At 38.1% G+C, this 17,114-nt stretch overlaps 3 protein-coding genes across 4 annotated transcripts; 2 read left to right on the top strand and 1 right to left on the bottom strand.

The window, feature by feature from the left end:
• Positions 1 to 357: 357 nt before the first annotated feature.
• LOC116261977 (UPF0481 protein At3g47200-like) lies at positions 358 to 1,134 on the bottom strand. Its single transcript, XM_031640985.1, has one exon. It carries the CDS (start codon positions 1,132 to 1,134, stop codon positions 358 to 360), a length of 777 nt encoding a protein of 258 aa, XP_031496845.1.
• A 4,203-nt stretch (positions 1,135 to 5,337) lies between these two features.
• LOC116252572 (novel plant SNARE 13-like) lies at positions 5,338 to 11,527 on the top strand. The gene is made up of 6 exons (XM_031626932.2): positions 5,338 to 5,530; positions 5,707 to 5,797; positions 6,893 to 6,985; positions 7,832 to 7,925; positions 8,064 to 8,101; positions 9,816 to 11,527. The coding sequence occupies exons 3-6, from the start codon at positions 6,969 to 6,971 to the stop codon at positions 9,901 to 9,903; spliced, it is 237 nt and encodes a 78-aa protein (XP_031482792.1). The 5' UTR covers positions 5,338 to 5,530; positions 5,707 to 5,797; positions 6,893 to 6,968; the 3' UTR covers positions 9,904 to 11,527.
• Positions 11,528 to 13,272: 1,745 nt separating this feature from the next.
• Positions 13,273 to 15,866, top strand: LOC116245635 (UPF0481 protein At3g47200-like). 2 transcript variants are annotated; one of them, XM_050075562.1, is made up of 3 exons: positions 13,273 to 14,154; positions 14,236 to 14,325; positions 15,199 to 15,866. In XM_050075562.1, exons 1-3 carry the CDS (start codon positions 13,500 to 13,502, stop codon positions 15,756 to 15,758), a joined length of 1,305 nt encoding a protein of 434 aa, XP_049931519.1. In that variant the 5' UTR covers positions 13,273 to 13,499; the 3' UTR covers positions 15,759 to 15,866. The 2 variants fall into 2 exon arrangements, with proteins under 2 accessions (XP_049931519.1, XP_031472958.1); XM_031617098.2 differs by having other exon boundaries at positions 13,274 to 14,325.
• The last annotated feature ends 1,248 nt before the right edge of the window (positions 15,867 to 17,114 follow it).

The raw sequence follows: 17,114 nt of genomic DNA, 5'->3' as shown, positions 1-17,114 counted from the left end.
CATGACAAGTGTTTCCACTGCTTCATGCGCCTTAATAATTGATGAGAGAGAATAAAAATACTTCGCAGGCGAGCGGGTTTCACGTCAAGGAAGGCCCTTGTCCCCTTGTTTGTTTCTCTTTGTTACAGAAATGTTTTATAAAAGGATTCAATTATACAGTCATGAATCATAGTATTAAAGCTCCAATATTGAAAAGAGGTGTGCCAGGATTTTCATGAGCAAAACATGGAACCTATTTCTGTTCAGAAAAAGAAGAGGATTTTCCACGTACAGAGATATTATGCTACAAATATTAATGCAGAGGATTACGTTAAAGAGTATTAATGCACAAGATTTAAATAGCTAGAAAAGTGCACATCAAGCCATTTGAGTACCTAGAAGATTGAGGAGGCGACAACGACGCTGTTCCTTGACAGGAGCAGGGGGATTACCCAGCAAGTTTTTCCTCTGCAAGTCTAGAAAATGTAGAGTCCTGAAGGATGGTTTACTTCCACTCTCTGGCTTACTGAATCCTGTCCAGTCTCCTACATTAATTAGCACGTCCAAGACGAGGCCTGGAATTTGATTCTCTAACAGATGTATGTCCCGAATGAGTACGTTATAGCCACAGGTGTTGAGCAGCTGCAGGCGGATGGACTCCGCCAAGGGCGCGTCCAGGCGTTTGTCCAAGGCAAGAAGAAGGTCGAGCAAGAAACAGCCGTCGAGAAGCAACATCTGTATGAAAGAATCGGACGACCAGCTTGGGTCCAGCTCGTCGTAGTGCTCACGGAGCTCCTGCTCCACTTGTTTCAGGGGTTCCACAAAGATGGACACCGGAAGTCCGCCGGACAACCGGAGAATCCTGAAGAGCGCGTTCTTCTTGTGCCGCTCCGTAGGCTGCAGGTGCGGTCGGCCGTGGTGGTAAGGCCCAATGGCTACAATTTGAGGTTCACGGCAGATGTCATCCCCCAGAAGTTTCTTAACATCAAGCGGCCATTTGAAGATGCACTTAAGAGACCTGCCACCACCAGCAACAGAAAGAGACCCTGAAGCAGCATATTCTTTGTAGTCTTTTGTGATGTCTTTCGCCCAGCAGCTGGTGGATGCGTTATCTTCTTTGATATTGATTGTTGTTTCTTCTTCCTGTCGCCTCATTATCTCAGATATGGAGGGACAGAGGACTAGGGAACAAATGAGGGAAGACTCACACGAGACCAAGAAATGCCACTCCTAGTGGCTTCGCTCCGCTCACAGAGGAAGAGAATGGCCAGAGATATTTGTATACGTGCGAAATAACATGCATACCATCTCGTTATATATGTATTATTGACACTCTGTGCGGCCTTTACAAAATAGTCCTTCCAGAATCGCTTTACAAAGGAACAGATTTTGCCGCCATGTCGACCTGGCAGGACACCTATTTTGTGAAAGTTAAATTTACTTTGCATAGATGTCAAGTTTTCTGTTCTTTCACTTTTCTATAAAATTGGCAATATGGAGAATATAAGAGAAATTCTCCATCCTTTTGTTCACAGGATCCTGGCATTCAAGTGCCGTAATCCAGTAAAGAGGTAGTATTGGAAGGACTGTGTTAATAAGGCAGAGCCACCCAGCGTAGGAAATTCTCCTTTCCGCCAGTCAAGAGACCTCTCTTCGCTGAACTGGTTATTCATCTTAAACGGGAAGAATCGAGAGGCTTCTGAGTTGACCAATTTACAGGAACTTGTTTAAAATTCAGACAAAATAAATTGGTAAAAACAAAACACGTCATCTGCATACATAGGAGACGCAATCCTGGCACACCTCTTTTCAATATTGGAGCTTTAATACTATGATTCATGACTGTATAATTGAATCCTTTTATAAAACATTTCTGTAACAAGGAGAAACAAACAAGGGGACAAGGGCCTTCCTTGACGTGAAACCCGCTCGCCTGCGAAGTATTTTTATTCTCTCTCATCAATTATTAAGGCGCATGAAGCAGTGGAAACACTTGTCATGACTCATGACTCCATTGATCCATATGGGATGAAAACCAAAAGTTGCATATTGAAGTGGCCTGCCAAGTTATGTGCTGATTACACTTTACCATTACCCAGTGCTCCTCACTCGAATTGCCCATGAGTGCTGATAAGCTTATTTACTGCAAATGAAATGTCTGACCTTACAAGTGTTTTACTTCAACACCAAGGAAACAGAATAAGTCTCCCCGGATTTTCATTGCTTGTGCCCTACACAAATATGTACATGTCCACATGAGCATGTCATTTTTAGTTTTTAAAATGACTTAAACCCATTTCAGTTATCGATTTCTTTCTAACCTTCTTATGGTATACCTAAACATTTAAACAAACCCGATGAGAGTTTTACTTCAATCATTCATATGATTGTTTTTTAATATTTTACCCATTTCATATAGATATGCATGAGTATGCACACACCATCACTTAACAAAACGCTAATGGAATGATGGGTGCACCTTCCATTAAATAATTAAAGCCGTTAGGATTAAACTCTATCTAAGTGGAAACTGAAATATGGTCAAGTCTTAGGTTTCATTAAACACTTTCAGAAATCTTGGTGTTCTCTTCTTTATTCTAGATTCTTGATTCTTTTCAAAATCAAGTTCTTTTCAAAGTTTCACAATATTGTAAAGCCCCTTTTTTTTGTCTTATGATAAATACAAACTATGGTAAACAAATTTAAGATCTTTTTTTTTTTTTCAAACAAAAATTTGAAAATCCTGTCTTGATAATGCATGACAACTCTAAGTCATACTTTGCAAAATAAGTTGAAAACTTTGCATTTTAAAACTATCTTCAAATATCTTTCACATCTGAGTTGTAATGACAATATTGGAAGAGCTCAAATGATTTTGAAGTACCTCTCTTGAAATGATTTATTTTCTAAATTATTTCAAATTTCTATAATTCTAAGGTCACTGTTGTTCGGGGTATACAAATGTATAGTTCTACCTGAGTACACTATATTTTAGACCAATCATATTTAATTTTTTCTTTTTCAAAATCTCTCTCAATCTTTTAAAGAATTTGTTTAACTTTAATACACATTCATATAAGATCTCGGGATAATACTTAAAGAAATTGGAATGTGCAACAGCAAAGAGGTTGATTTTGATCTAATTACCCCGAATAAAAGCATTGGGAACGGTCACCCGATGAACAAGTCCCTTTCCCTCACTTACCCATCTTTTTATGATGTCCTCCAAATAACAAAAAAAAAATGTTAAAATACAGACAATAACTATTAATTTCATTAACCCCTTAGGATGTTTGTGTGCGTTTCAACAAGATTTAATGATATTATATCAACCAATAAATACATATTTTCTGTCGCATATTATATCACATTTAGAACTTGTACCACTAGCCCCACATATAATGCAACTTCTAAGCCAAGCTCATCAATTCCATAATACTTCATTCCATGATTAATTATTATGATGATTGTGAACATAATTATTGGTCGTAATATTCAATCAATTGTTCATATTTCCTAATCAACATACACATGGTACACACGATGAGAGCACCGCCTGCTCAACCAAACGTGTTCTGAAACAATCAAGGTATAATCAAGTGCCAACTTTCAGTGCTAATAATTTAGTCAAATACATTATCACCTGGTAAAGTAAACTTTACTTCTTAAGTCTCTGCGCTCCTAATAAAAATGATCTTATCAGTTTCAAGCCCACACCACTTTCAAACTTTATTCACAGTTGATTGCTCAGTGCTCCTGGCTCTTTGTCCCCCTATATAATATGTATTTAAAGATGGCTGCGCATAGTTGGATTTGAATTATTTCTACAAGCCTTGTACTACTAGTTGAGCAGAATTTTAAAAAATGGCACCCAATTAAATTCGTATTTGAACTTGGCTTTAAGTAGACATATTGGTTAGATAAGAATCATTAACATGGCCAGATAAGTCTGTTCATTTTAAATGTTGGTTCTTGACATAGTTTGGGTTCAACTGTGAATTTAAAAGTCTGTTTTGCATTAAGAATCTAAAAATCCGTTTCAAACATAATACAATAATTTTTAATGCAATACAAATTTGTTATAAATCCGAGTATCTGATAAATTGGATATAGTAAATGGTACATTGAATCTGAATTTGACGATAATAGATCCATCGCGGTAGCCAAAAACGTGTGAAACGAGTTGCATCTGAATTTGACGATAATAGAACCATCGCGGTATCAGTCTCACCATTTTACCTTTGCTTTCAAGAAAAGCAAACAGCATGTTATGATACTAACCAAAATGTACTGTACATCATGGCTCGTTCAACAAACATATAAACCATTATGAATCGCAAAATGGTTCTGATGAAATATGCACAAATCTTGAATTACCATCATTAATTTCAGATCCAAGACTATCAAATGCTGCTTAAAGGACAAAATTTACAGACTTTTGATTTGTTTTTTAAACTTACATGTAAATTTTTACTTGGTTTATATAAAAGCTTTGAAATATGCTATGTCAGCTCTCATCAATATTTTAAAATTATAATTCGGTCTTCCTCATGAAAAAATTATAGCTCCATGGAGTGGGCAATACATTGCAGATGTCAAACATATGAGAAAATATCTGTTTTTGAATCTGAAACTCCAAAAACTATCCTCATTTCTAAGAAAATGGTAATCCAACCAAAAAACAAGATAATTGAAACCTACTTAGATCTGATTTCCCTTTTATTCTCTTTTCACTTATCAAAATTTTAAGCCTTTGTCCGGTGCTTTTGGATCAAATCGGACCAACCCGTTAGATCATATCCATCCGGAAATGCGTGGACTTTCAGGTCCTTCCACGTTTGACTGAGTCATCGACTGGACCATCGGACTGCGTTTTTAACTTTTTTTTAATCAGTTTATAACATTATCAAAATAATTTATAAACTTGAATAAATCCCATATGGGTTCACGTTTTTTAATTTTTGTAAACAAATTGTAATATTGGTCAAACACATGGGCGTGCGTGGGCAATTGCCCACACGGTCCCACAAGAAGGACCTATTCACATGTTATTGTCTCGTAACCATTTTAGGTGAAATGCGCTTATTGTTTAAATTTCAATCAATAATTGATGTGCTTTTGCATCTTTGCCTTGAGCTTCCTTTAGATGAAAATACATTAATTACATAAACGCCCTTATTTAAAACATGGAAACACCTCTTCTCATGTTAGCAACATGACATGGAAATCAGCACATTTCCGTCATTTACCGCCTATGGCATGACACGATATTTACAAAATGCCTATGGAAATCAACACATTTCCGATATTTCCGGATTCGAATAGTGAACTTGGTAAGAGGAGGAGGGTCCCCTTAGTCGTAGCGCTTACTTGTGATTTTCTAAAAACAGGAGAAGCAAAGAAAAAACGAAGACGGGGCAAGAAGAGGCCCGCCACCTCACCAGTCGTCACCTTCCCTCCTTCCTTTCCATCTCTTCCTTGCCATTGTTGCCCAGCAAAACAGTCCGATCCGCTCTGCGCGTTCCTACCGCTCGTCGATCTCCATTTCCTGGTAACCTCTTATGAGTTCTTCTTCCTCTCCTCTTTTCAAGCCTTCTGTAGTTGCTGAATTTGCATTTGGCGGAGATGATTTTTACTGTAGCTTGAGCTATTCTTTTCATGGGTTTGGAGGCCCATTTTTGGGGTTCTGTTTGTAATGGTTTCTGGGGTTTTTGGTATTTGACGCAGATCGATCGAATGGACTTGACTCGTTGTCGGGAGTCAGCGGCACTCTCGCCGAGCTCGATGGGCAGATCGCCGACATCTTCCGAGCATTATCGTAAGCGTTGCGGAGTGCATCCGCGTTTTTTGACTTACATTGTCATTTTTTTCTTTTGAACAATGGTTTCCTGGTACTGATGTTGGTGTTGATCTGAGGAGCAAGATTGGATTCTGGTTCTACCTGTTTGGAGATTGCATATGCATTTCGCTTTAGCATGTGTATTGCTGTGAATGTGTAGAGGGTATGGACGTTGGATGCCAACAACATAGAGTTTTTAGGAATTTGACAAGTGAAATGTTTTCGTTGAGTTTGGTTGTGATTCGGAAGGTTGAACTTTTGGGAATGCGCTTCAGAGATTTTGAGTTACAGCGGTACAGCTTTGTCATGTTCGTGCCTTTACTTGCTGAAGGGAAAGCAATTCTTAGTTCTGGTGTTTGACTAATGAAGAATACGTAGATCGCTTACGGAAAGTACTTAAAAGAGTATAACGAATTGTTCACCGGCTTTTGCGGAGCTTACTATTTTTTTCAGATATATTATCTGCAGGTTACGTAGTCCACTGGAAGTTTATCTGGTAGATTTAGATGGTGCTTTTTCAAGACAGCCCAAGGGGATGTATCATTAACTTTCTTTCACCTCTCCATCACTTCCAAACATGTACCGTTAATTTTCTTATTTACTTCTCCAAACTGTTTCTTCACTGGCGTGCTCTTTTCTGTCACTCCGTTACAAGTATTTTCCATGTTTCTTCACCGACTCGCTTCATGCCTTGTGAGTAAGAACCCTTACTTTCTTTTTGAAGTATGCCAACAATTGCAAAGGATTTTGTCACACAAGTTAATGCATTTGTTTTGCCTCTATGTTGAGCACTTAAATTGGTTGCTAAATATGTGCCACTGATGTGATGCCATTGTAGTGTGAGATTGGAAATACATTGTCGGTCATGGACACTGAAATCCTAGTGCTAGACCATGCGGACTGAGTGGAAGCTTGTCTTTAGGTAGAGGGTGTTCAAACAATAATGGAAAGTAAAATGAATGTTGATTTAGAGCTTTGAACATTGGGAAGTTTGTCAATTCATTTCTCCTGAAAAGTTTTTCAGAATACCGTCATTATTATACTTTAAAATGTCAACAATGTCTTCTTTTGTAGGCAACGGGTTTCAGAAACTTGAAAAGATCAAAGAGCAAACAGGCAGAGCAGACAGTTAGAAGAACTTACTGGAAAGATGCGTGAATGTAAAAGGTATGTTGCCTTTATCAGCTTCATGTTGAATGTAGGTGTCATTCTTAATTGTTAATGACATTATTATAACTTCTCATAGTTGGAATTTCTTGGTGCTTCAAAACATTGCCTGAATATTACTTTCTTTAATATCTCGTTGAAAATAAAAAAAAAAGGTGAAAAAATTCCGACAATTTGAACATATTAGAAAATTAAACACGTGAAAATATCAAATGATTGTGCACAAGTAAAAAAAATGTTTTCTACGCCATGCTAAACTCTTAACAGTTCTGAATTTTATCATGCTTTTTAAGAAGTCAGTGCACAATTCATAATTTTATAATTTTTGTTATTTTTTCTCCCTGAATAAAACAAATTTATTTTAATACCCAAGAAAAGCCTCACTAACGGTGCTTGAGAAGAATACTTGTGACAATGCTTCAAAATAATTGCTAGGTCAAAAAGTTTGATAATTGATAACATCTTTCACTTTAGCGTCACTTTCCACTGGGTTGTTATACAAAGGCATTGCTTGTTTCTTGCACATATGTCTATGTTGATGGTTCTTTATGCAAGTAAAATTGACATAGTTTGATTGATTTTGAATGCACAAATATGGAACTTTCGCACGTAGCTGCTATTTTCAATTAGGCATGTCGACTTTTCTGCTTACACCTTTAGCACTTAGCACAATTTCATTGCTTTTGCAAGCGTGGAATTATGGTCCTTTGATGTTAACAAATGCTTTAGTTTCTTTCTGCTTGAGTTTTCCATTGGTCTTCTGGTCCTCAATATTGTTAGAAGGACCATGTTTGTTATTTGAAGGCATTGGTAAATTTTGTTCCTCGTTTCACTACTTTGCTCCAGGCTTATTAAGGAGTTTGATCAAGGAATCAAGGAAGAGGAGGCCAGTTATGATTTTGAAACTAACAAGATGCTTAGTGAGAAAAAACAGTCAATGGTGATAATCTACTTCTTAAGAACTGTATAGCAATTTATAATTTATACAGTACATTGTTTTAAAACAAAACATAGCGGTTATGCACTGGCTTCCTAACTTTCTAATGTTTAACCAATTTCTTTGTCTATTATTTTGCAGATTAAAGAACTGAATTCCTATGTTGCATTACGGAAGAAGTATGTGCTAATTTAGTTCCTGATGCATTTATGTTCTCTTTTCTGTAATATTTTTAGCTTGCATCTTTTAAAGCAAAAGTTGAAATACTTAGGATTCCATATTCAATGACACAAAAATTAGCTTAATGTGCAGATAATCAAATTATCTAATGAACTACTAGACAATATATGATTTTTCGGTAGCTTATGGAAAATACATGGGCTTGGTCAAGCATAAACAAATGATTTATGTTAATATGTTTGCTTGCATCTGAATCAGGTAAATGATAGCCAGTTCAAGTGCTAGTGGAATTATCTTGTTAGTGTCAAGGTGCTACCAGATCATTTGAAGTCATTAGTTAGTTAAACAATTGTTTATTATTTGGACACGTTAGTTTGCTTTTTTCCCAATAATGTCTTGCGACAGCATGATGATAACAATTTCCAAGCAGCAAGTACACAGACGTGCATGAAGCCAGAATTACATGTATTAGGAAAAAAATACGAACAAATAAGTGATCACATTTTCCTTAGATCAATCTGGCTGTTTCAGCAGTACATACACACGTATGTCAGCTTGCCTTGCTTGTTGGTGTAGAACCTAGTTCCTTGCCTCGAGGTACACCCAGGTTTGGCATTGCAACAAAGGGGATGGACACCCATGTGCTTCAGAAACCCATGATAATTTGTCAACTTAAATTACATTGCTGATTGCATCTGGTCAGATGATGGGTCTCTTGTCAACCTGCTGTCTTCATATTTGATTGAAGAAGGGAATGTGACCACTTTTTCATCTTGTCAACCTCCATCTGACAACTGTAAAAATTAACGAAATCTGACAATGGTAAAATAAATAAAAACTCAATGAAAAGCATGTGTCATACTTGCAGGACAAAAAATAAAAGAAGAAATGTGTATTGTCTGTGCTGTTTTTCTAGAATAATTTGACACCCAGGATGGTCTCGTATTGCATTTGATCAATGTGATGATGAAATTATAAGATTGTTATACCTGTATGACATTTAGGAACAGAGCTAAAAAATGACAAATATTTATTTACCTTGAAAATTTTTTGTATGGGTTGCGTCACCCTGTGAGAGAATATAACTCCATTAGTACTCAGCCGTGGGCTCAGCATCTGATCTTTGATCAGGGCACTTAGGAAGGCCTTGTATACATTTAACAAATTTAACGAATTTATTATTTAGATTACCTGAATTACTATAAATTAATTATTCAATAGGCCTTCATTTTGCGTTTAGTTCTCAAAATTGAAATGGATACTTTGTTATGTATTGACATACCTGAGTCTCTAACAATGTTGCACAAGAATACTTCATGGTTATCAGCCATCCTTGTTTTCATGCAGTGAGACCAATATGCTATTTGTGTATCTGAAACTTGTTATTAAATTTTCTATATTTATGCGATCAAACAAAACTTTTGCATGCTTAGACAGACAAGAAGTATATGGTTACTTTACTGTAATCATCTTAGAGCAAAATTTTAATTGTAAAATTATTACACCCCAAAATATAGTTGTGCCAATTTTAGTTGTGTTGATAGACTGACCTGATATACTTTAGCCAAGAAAAAAACATAAATGCCCGATCTCTTGTTGTGTCCATGCTTATATTAGTTGGTTGCAGTATTATTTCAAATATAAATCTTCCCTTGCTTCGTTTATGATAATTCCAAACTGTAAGGCCAACTTTTTGCTCTGAACAATGAATAGGTACTCAAGCTCCCTTGAGATAAGCGAGTTGACTTGTTTGATGGACCTGAAGTTAATGAAGGGCCTTCTCAGGATAATGGCATGCTAGCTTCAAGTAAGCATCGTCCATAAAAGGAATTTCGACTGACTCTTTAGATTTTCTCAAAGTTTGAGCCCCGAAAATTTTATTGTCAAAATGGATCTGTGGAACAAGAAACATTCTCAACACAAATGTTAATGAGATCAAGCAGCTAATGATGCATTCAAGCAAAACAACCTTGACTATTTGTTGTGAACATTATAGACCAGTGACCTGGAGGGATAAAACTGAGTTCGTGAATGTTTTTCCAGTACTTACATGGTTGTACTCTAAGTGGTGGAAATTAAGTAGGAACGAATTGTTGATCGTTTTAGCAAGAGTTCCATGATTTGGCTTACATATGAGGTCCAGAAATTTGGGCCAATCTTCTATTCATTATGCAGAGTAATCAATTTACTTCATGTGAAACTAAAACTTTTCCTGTAAAAGTGTCCAGCTTAATTGAAATAGGGACGCTAAATCCAACCCGACTTTTTTTTATCCATTTTCAATAACTTGTCTAAAGCTATTTCAGTTTCCACAAACTTCAGTAGGAGAAACCATTTAGGAGAACCGAATGCAACTTCAAGGGCTGTGCACTATACATTTGGTAATACAATCAAGCACAGGAAAAAAAATATGTAATATATGATATCAGAAGTTTAATTATAGGAAAAAATGCCATGAAAGAAGCAATCTGAAGGCAAACCAAAGAACAGCTGAACCACTACCCTAATATGGCCCATGGGTGTTAAAGAATTATAATATGATTACAACTATGTAGAATTCTTTGTGGTACTTCATGATGTCATTGAGTTGGAAAAATTATGTAAATATGTGGCTTCTTTGCCTATAATGTCTAGCAATATCATAAGCTTTTAGGTAGATACCTTTAGTGTATTGATCGGGTAACGTATTGTAAATGTAGCATAGCATATCGTAAATTTAATTTTTTTAATTAAACAATTAAACAAAATAGAGAAAAATTCAACAAAAAAAAAAATCTGAGCTCTTCGACCGCATGCTTTGACCCGTGGGAAGAAGGAAGAAGAGAAGAGGACGTGTAATTTTGTGCTTTGACCCGTGGGTCAACAGCTAAACAAGTTATTGCTTGCAATTTTTTTTTTAAAATTACACTTGGATTACTTGGCTGTGTTCGCTGCAGGACGTGTTTGTCGCTGGGACCGAGACGACATCGGCAACACTAGAATGGACCATGACCGAGCTCATCAGGCATCCTGAGGTGATGCGAAGGACCCAGGATGAGATCCGCAGCGCAGCGAGGAAAGGAGGAACCATAACCGAGTCGGACCTAGCATACATGCAGGCTGTGATCAAGGAGACGCTTCGGCTGCACCTGGCGGTCCTCGCGAGTCCATCGAGCCATGTGAGCTCGATGGCTACGTCATCCCAGCCAAGACAAGGGTGCTGGTCAATGCATATGCAATCGCACGGGATCCACATTCCTGGGACGACCCGGAAACGTATCGGCCGGAACGGTTCCTTGAGAAGCCGTTTGATTTTAAAGGGAGCCCGGATTTTGAGTTCCTACCATTTGGTGGTGGCCGGAGAGGGTGCCCAGGACTAGGTTCGCCTAAAACATGGGTGTATGTATCAATTATATATAAGTAAATGTTATGTTGGAGTCAATTTTCAAAAAGCGTTGGTTTGCATATCAATCACATGACGCTAGCACGTTGCTTTCATATTTATTTTTAACAATCCAAACCATGGACAGTATCTTTCTCTACAGTTGGCGAACAATGGTCCTCCACAGTTGTCAACCTATCGCGTCATATAATATACTGGGTCATGCTAGATGAGTCATTTCAACTAACAAACGTACACGAGGCACTTGTCCCAAGCATATGTCATATCTTTTTCAATGGCGAATTTAGCATCGACGTACCATAAGAAACCATATTGCACCAAGTCCAAATGTCACAAATTCAATTAGGTAATGTGATTCTCTGAGGCCATGAATTAAATAGGAAGAGCCTTCATACTCATAGCTTCGATGTGTGCTCTTTTCTAGTGAAAACCTTGACTGCCGGTATCCACCTGCTGCCTCTCTCTCTATTTCTCTCTCTCTCTAAATAGAAAAATGATTAAAACCAGAAATTTAAGAGACAACAAAAAAGGCGAAACAGTACCAAGAAAAATTGATTATCTTCGGCACTAAGATTTACGATGATCAATCTATTAGTTGATGAAGAGAAGATTATCGACGGCCATCAAGATCGCCAACGAAGAATCTTCAGAACCCTTTCTCGCTCTCTCTGTTTTCCGAAGAAGAAAGGAAGGCAAAATAAATGCTTCAGACCCATTTCTGACTTGATAGTATGAGTCCAAAATTTATTGATCCAATTGAAACGTTTCAGTTCAGAGGGGGACCGATCAGCTCAAACGGATGATCCGGATCCAAACTCTTTCAATGCCGAAGTATTGATGCAACTGGCTCCAGTTTTTTCAGGTTTAAACTCGCTGACTAGCTAAAGAGTTCGACTTGTTACCTTCAAGATGCTGAGTTTTGTTACTACCAAGGTGATTTCATAAGATTTTGGACCTAAATCCTTATGCAATATTATTTATAAGATCATTACAAAAATTCTTCAGAGAATATAATCCATCTAGAGAGGTTGTTAGGTTGCTGCTAATGCAATCCAACCTCCTTTAAATGCCTCAGAGTTCACTGTTGAGTGCAGACTTTTGTCTGCATTTTAACTATAACCCATGATCCGTCATGCATGTGGAAAAACACAGTCTTCGCTCGATGTCCATGGACACCCTGCTGGACACTGGCGAGGACGTGAGGCTGCTTGTATCCCAAGGGACCATTTGTCAAGAGGAATCCTATGTGGTTATTTCATGAATCTACATCAAATGTTAGATTCATGAATCAGTTGTTCAAATGATTTACGAATCCACAAACATTGATTCACAAAACACTCACATAATGTTTCCTATATCAAACGGTCCAAAAAAGAACTCCAGGAATGAACAAAGGAGTGACCATGCCGCTGCCAAGCTTTTTCTACTTATACACTTTCTCTATCAGTTTGTTCATGATCTCATCTTTCTTAGAAGTAAAATGGTTAAGAGATTGGCTTTTGTTTAAGATTTAACGTTTTAATTTGTGAAGTATGTGTAAATTAGTTTACAAACTTATCCAATCATGTATAATTTCTCAAGCTTTAGGCCATTATTTCATAAACACATTCAAAGTTGAATGTTTTTAGCCTTTTCTTTCCGAAGTCAGTTGGCTCGAAATTTTATTTGATAAACGAACTCATCCTCGTGTTTGTTCACTGGGAAAAAGTCATATATGAATTGTGGGAAACAAAGAACTTGGGAAAATTCATTTTCTGGACATAATTGCACAATTTTTATACGGTTACATTCGACTGGAGCAGATTCTCTCTCTTTTCCATCTCCGCTGTCAAATTTTCGTGAACGTCATTCATCATCCCCCTTTTTGCCTGCTCCTGAAGTATACCTGCCGCCACCGGCCCTCTCTGTTGCCTGTCTGACTTCCGAGAACTCAAGAGGAGCAAAGAAAGTCTTACGGCCATTTCTGTTATATTGTATGAGTTCAGAGAACTCAAAGAAAGCAGAGGAAGAGGGCGATGGAGGAAGACAGGCTCGCCTGGGTGGCGAAGCTCGAAAGCAGATCCAGAGAATATGACGATGCAAGATACCTGAAGAAGATGTCGAAGACAACGATTTACAAATTGCCCTATGACATTGTTAATGTCTCGGGGCCCAGTAGCACCTACGCCCCACGGATGGCCTCTTTCGGCCCCTACCACCATGGGAAACCACACTTGAAGCCCATGGAGTTCCACAAAGAAAGAGCTCTATACAGGATCCAAGCGAGAACCCAAGTCCCACTGTCTCGCTTCGTTTATTCCTTGATGCAAGTGGAACAGCAAGTCAGGGATAGCTACTGCGACATCGATCCAGATATGTCGTCTGAAGCTTTCTTGAAGATGATGCTCCTTGATGGTTGCTTCATGCTTGAACTCCTGCTCTTTGATGGTCGTCTCCTGCAGAGCCCTTCACTAAATGGTGGAGCTGAACCTGCTTATGCATCCGTTGGACGAGAAGATTTTGGTTCTCCCAGCTACATCTTAAGCCGTTTCGATCCCATCTTCAGCCGCCACGGGAAGAAGCATGCGTTCACCTTGCTGCGCCGGGATATGCTGATGCTAGAAAACCAAATCCCTCTTCTTGTTCTAAAGAGGCTTCTTGATGCAGGGAAAGAAGGAGAAGTTGGAAACAGTGTTGATCTCAATCGATTGATAACCAAATTTTTTGACTTCCCTTCTTTTTCGATGCCTGATCTTGGTTTGCATGTTCTAGACGTCTACAGGAAGTGCATAATCCGGCGCCCGGAGCAGAGTTCTAATCAGCATGCTCCTTTGCCATTTCCAATGGGGATTGACCTTATTGGTGAGTACATAGCCAGCCATAACAAGAATTGTTCCACAGGAACATGCTATGGAAGAGAGGATTTTGTATGCCTCTTTCATGCTTCTGGAAATTCTCTGATGAGTCTTTTCCGTAATGTCGAAATGGTTGTTGTCTGTGGGTGTGTAGATTCATCTTGGCCTTACAATTATACTCTACAAGGTTGATTACTAGCAACCCTCCTGGAGATGCCCACTTTTTTTAATTTCCGAAAATCAAAGCCCTACTCTTAGTTTTTATATTCCTCTTTTCTATTTTTCAGTAATGAGCCTGAAATCATTATTTCGCTGCGCAAGAATCACAATCCAAGGAGGGTCCTAAGGCACCTGCCGTTTCCTCTGTTTCTCCCCCAAATGTTTATTAGCTTTATAGTAGAAATGTCTGCTTCATATAATTTGCGAGTAAACACATTTTAGTATGTTCTTAGTTTGCCTGCCACAGGCTGATACCTAGCTAGGGATGGCTATTATTAATGTCTGCAGCTTTTCTAATTGAGTAGAGCAGAGGAATTTTAATTACATGTATATTCAAAGCAAATTCCTTCAAGTGGTCTTCACAGTTAAGCACTTTTACTTTTCTCTTCTTCCTGAGGATGCAAGTGGCCAATTTATGGTTTTGTGATTTTGGTTTGTCAACAATAGGGGATTCAATCAAATCTAGTTTCTTAGGAAATTAGATAGTTTGAATCCAATCCATTTGCATCCCTACATCCTCCAGCCCTTGTTCATGGTCATTTAGAAGAAAAACGAAAAAAAAAAAGCTAAGAATCCACAGTCATCTACAAACACACGCACACATTCACTTATATGAATCTTTCTGACGTTATTTTCTCCTAACTGGACCAATGTCAACAAGGTGGATGCGCTCGATCTGCAAAGAGTCTTCATGAAGCAGGAGTAAAATTCAGAAGGAGCAAACGGCAAAGCGGGTTGAACATAAAGTTCAGTAGATATGGCGTGCTCACCCTTCCATTCATTAAGATAGATAATCACACAGCACCTGTCTACATGAACCTGATGGCCTTCGAGCGCATGCACCCAGAAGCAGGCTGCCAAGTGACCTCATATGTGGCTTTCATGGATGATCTTATAGACACTGCAGAGGACGTGAGCCTCCTTAGCTCCAACGGAATCGTGAGGAATGATCTTGGGAGCGACGATGCAGCTGCCAATCTCTTCAACAGGGTGGGAGATAACATTGTTCTTGTAGACGATTCAAATGATCACACATGTCAGATCAAAAGACAGTTGAAGGTCTACGCTTCCTCTGCTTGGAATGTATGGCGTGCACATCTGAGGCATACCTACTTCAACAATCCATGGTCCCTGTTATCACTCTCTGCTGCCATATTTCTGCTAGCTTTAACAATTGCTCAGACTCTGTATTCCATCCTGTCTTATTACACCCGCTACTGAATCACATAGAAGTGAGTAATGTTCTTGGACCAAAATGTGGCAGCATCACTGACTGCAGTAAATCGTTTTAAAACTGTTGAGTAGAATTTCTCATGTCTTTACCCGTCATGAGGTGAGATCAAGATTCACCACTATTTGTGCAAATTTTCCCTCTGTTTTGGGTTTGGTTAGTTGAGAGTTGCCAAATTTTTGTATGGAACAGAAAAGCCTATAAAAAAAAAGAAAGTGGAAGACGATACAAAAGAGGATTAATACCCATTATGCTCGTTCTCTTACTGCGAGTTCTGTACGCTGCTTCGTATATGTAACACGCCTACGCCAAATTTGGACCCCATTATCATATGAATAGTTTTGTAAGTATGAGATTATGTTTATGAGATAACAAATAAATTATAAAATAATAACATAACAGATGAACTGATTTATAAGGCTAAAGATAAGTATGAGATAATGATTATAAGATAACAAAAGATGAATGAGACAATAAGATAATGGACGGATGTATGAGATATTAGACCTAAACATAACAAAGAGATAAAGACATAACGTTATGAGTGAGGCAAAAGAACGAAAATGCTTTCTTACTTCTTAAAGGGGCATGTTAGTTATAACAATATGTATATATGGACTCACAAATTTTATCTTTATGGAATCCTCAAAATTTTTTTCTAGTTTCTTTTTTTGTCCATACACAATTGTCATTAATAAAATGACGCATGAAATTATACACATAAAGACGGCGTTTGTAACCAGCTTTGCAGACGCTTGACCCATTCCACTCTCCCACCATTTTGGAGATGAGGAAAGTTTTCTTTGGCCTAAGAATGTGATCAGGATCCCCACCATTAACGTAATGAAAGTGATCAGGATAGTTCTGAAGTTGAGGAAGACGAACTTTATAACAGCGGAGACGTCTCATCAAGCCAAGACACTCAACAAATTAGAAGAAGAAATGATCAGCAGGGGATAGACTGCAAAATTCGTTACAACCCATGTGTATCACAAAAAATGAGAACAAGTTGAATGACGGAATAACAATGTGAAGAAGTTACTGAGCCCCCCTGGCTCTGCCCCTGCCTCTAATTAGGCCTCTACAATGGTTGGAATACCGTCTGAATCTGATTTGAAGTTTTTGTCACCAGTCATGATTCAGACCCGACCCTAATGCTTCCTTCTGTACCAAACTTTGAGGCAATAGAGTTTTATTTATTTTACAGGTGCATACATCTTAAGGGTTTTCTGCAACTCAATAGGAACGTCTCTACATTTTGGTAAGTCTTTAGCCTTTGCTCTTGCATGTTTGTGTTGATCTTGTTTTAGGTGCATGGTCATCAGTGCATCATGAGACGAGGAAAA

This window comes from Nymphaea colorata, chromosome 1 (assembly GCF_008831285.2).
Source record: "Nymphaea colorata isolate Beijing-Zhang1983 chromosome 1, ASM883128v2, whole genome shotgun sequence".
In the NCBI taxonomy this organism is placed as follows: domain Eukaryota; kingdom Viridiplantae; phylum Streptophyta; class Magnoliopsida; order Nymphaeales; family Nymphaeaceae; genus Nymphaea; species Nymphaea colorata.
Note: the sequence above shows the minus strand (reverse complement) of the source record. Positions and strands in the feature narration are given on the sequence as shown.